Source organism: Triplophysa rosa, linkage group LG7, assembly GCF_024868665.1.
Source record: "Triplophysa rosa linkage group LG7, Trosa_1v2, whole genome shotgun sequence".
Lineage (NCBI taxonomy): Eukaryota > Metazoa > Chordata > Actinopteri > Cypriniformes > Nemacheilidae > Triplophysa > Triplophysa rosa.
This window is the reverse complement of record NC_079896.1, coordinates 27,174,195-27,176,694: the sequence shown is the minus strand read 5'-3', so window position 1 is coordinate 27,176,694 and position 2,500 is coordinate 27,174,195. Positions and strand designations below refer to the sequence as shown.

The 2,500-nt window shown below is 39.1% G+C and overlaps 1 protein-coding gene across 1 annotated transcript in view; it reads left to right on the top strand.

Annotated features, from left to right (window-relative positions):
• cyth4b (cytohesin 4b) overlaps positions 1–2,500 on the top strand; it is a 10,389-nt gene that overhangs the window by 3,578 nt on the left and 4,311 nt on the right. The window contains exons 4-7 of the mRNA XM_057338972.1: positions 1,729–1,809; positions 1,888–2,000; positions 2,080–2,228; positions 2,304–2,458. Coding sequence (XP_057194955.1) covers positions 1,729–1,809; positions 1,888–2,000; positions 2,080–2,228; positions 2,304–2,458 — 498 coding nt within the window. The remainder of the gene's footprint in view (positions 1–1,728; positions 1,810–1,887; positions 2,001–2,079; positions 2,229–2,303; positions 2,459–2,500) is intronic.

The window sequence follows — 2,500 nt, the reverse complement described above, 5'->3', positions numbered from 1 at the left end:
CACACAACACAACACACACAAACACACAACACAACACACACAAACTACACACACACACCACACAACACAACACAACACAACACTACACATACACAACACCAACCCAACACAACACAACACAAATAATACACAAGCACAACACTACACAAATAATACACAAACACAACCCAACACTACACAAACAATACACAAACACAACACTACACAAATAATACACAAACACAACAGTACAAAACACAACACTACACAAATAATACACAACCACAACACTACACAACACAAATACAAACACAACACAAACAATACAAACACAACAGTACATTACACTACACAACACAAACAATACAAACACAACAGTACATTACACTACACAACACAAACAATACAAACACAACAGTACATTACACTACACAACACAAACAATACAAACACAACCACAACACAACACAACACAACACAACACAAACAATACAAACACAACATACATACACTACACAACACAACCACAACACAACACAAACAATACACAACACAACACAACACAAACACAAACACAAACATACACAACACAACAACACACTACACAACACAACACAACACAACACAAATAATACACAACACAACACTACACAAAAAACACAAACACAACACAACCCAACACTACACAAATAATACACAAACACAACCCAACCCAACACAACACAACACAACACAACACTACACAAATAATACACAAACACAACACAACCCAACACAACACAACACAAATAATACACAAGCACAACACTACACAAATAATACACAAACACAACCCAACACTACACAAACAATACACAAACACAACACTACACAAATAATACACAAACACAACAGTACAAAACACAACACTACACAAATAATACACAACCACAACACTACACAACACAAATACAAACACAACACAAACAATACAAACACAACAGTACATTACACTACACAACACAAACAATACAAACACAACAGTACATTACACTACACAACACAAACAATACAAACACAACAGTACATTACACTACACAACACAAACAATACAAACACAACCACAACACAACACAACACAACACAACACAAACAATACAAACACAACAGTACATTACACTACACAACACAACCACAACCACAACACAAACAATACACAACACAACACAACACAAACACAAACACAAACAATACAAACACAACAGTACATTACACTACACAACACAACACAAACACAACACAAACAATACACAACCACAAACACAACACTACACAACACAAACAATACAAACACAACAGTACATTACACTACACAACACAACACAACACAAACAATACAAACACAACACAACACAACCACAACACAACACAACACAACACAACACAAACAATACACAACACAACCACAACCATAACACAAACAATACACAACACAACACAAACACAAACAATACAAACACAACAGTACATTACACTACACAACACAACACAACACAAACACAACACAACACAAACAATACACAACCACAAACACAACACAAACAATACACAACACAGCACAACACAACACAACACAACACAACACAACACAACACAACACAACACAAACACAAACACATACACAAACACTGTGAAACACAGGAGGAGTGTTTTTATTCTGTGTGTTAGAGTTCTTCATAAGATCATGTGAGAATGTTGTGATACGTGCAGAGAGGAGATGAACCTGCAGATCCTGAAAGCGTTTGTGGACCTGCACGAGTTCTCACATCTGAACCTGGTTCAGGCGTTACGGTGAGAAGGTCTCTAACACATGTTGACATGCAGTCAGATGTTGAAGAAGAGCTCATGTTCTTCTCCGTGGGTTCTCAGGCAGTTCTTATGGAGTTTCCGTCTGCCGGGTGAAGCTCAGAAGATCGACCGTATGATGGAAGCTTTTGCCACACGCTACTGTAACTGTAACCCGGGTGTGTTTCAGTCCACAGGTGAGTTGCGTTCTCTGACTTCATGAAGTCCTTCGTTACATTCTGAATGATGTTCTTCATGTGTGTTTAACGTCTTCAGACACGTGTTATATTCTGTCATTTGCCATCATCATGCTGAACACGAGTCTACACAACCCCAACGTTAAGGACAAAACCACACTGGAACGATTCATCAGCATGAACCGAGGAATAAACAATGGCAGCGACCTGCCTGATGACCTGCTGACGGTGAGCAGCCAATCAGATTCAGACCTCGCTGGTCACATGATCCTCATCCTGAAAATCTCTTGTTGTTTTCATCAGAATCTGTACAACAGCATTCATAATGAACCCTTCAAGATCCCAGAGGATGATGGGAATGATCTGACACACACATTCTTCAATCCTGACAGAGAGGGCTGGCTGCTCAAACTGGGTACATCACTCACTCGCTCTCTCTCTCTCTTTCTCTCTCTCTCTCTCTCTCTCTCTCTCTCTCTCTCTCTCTCTCTCTCTCTCTC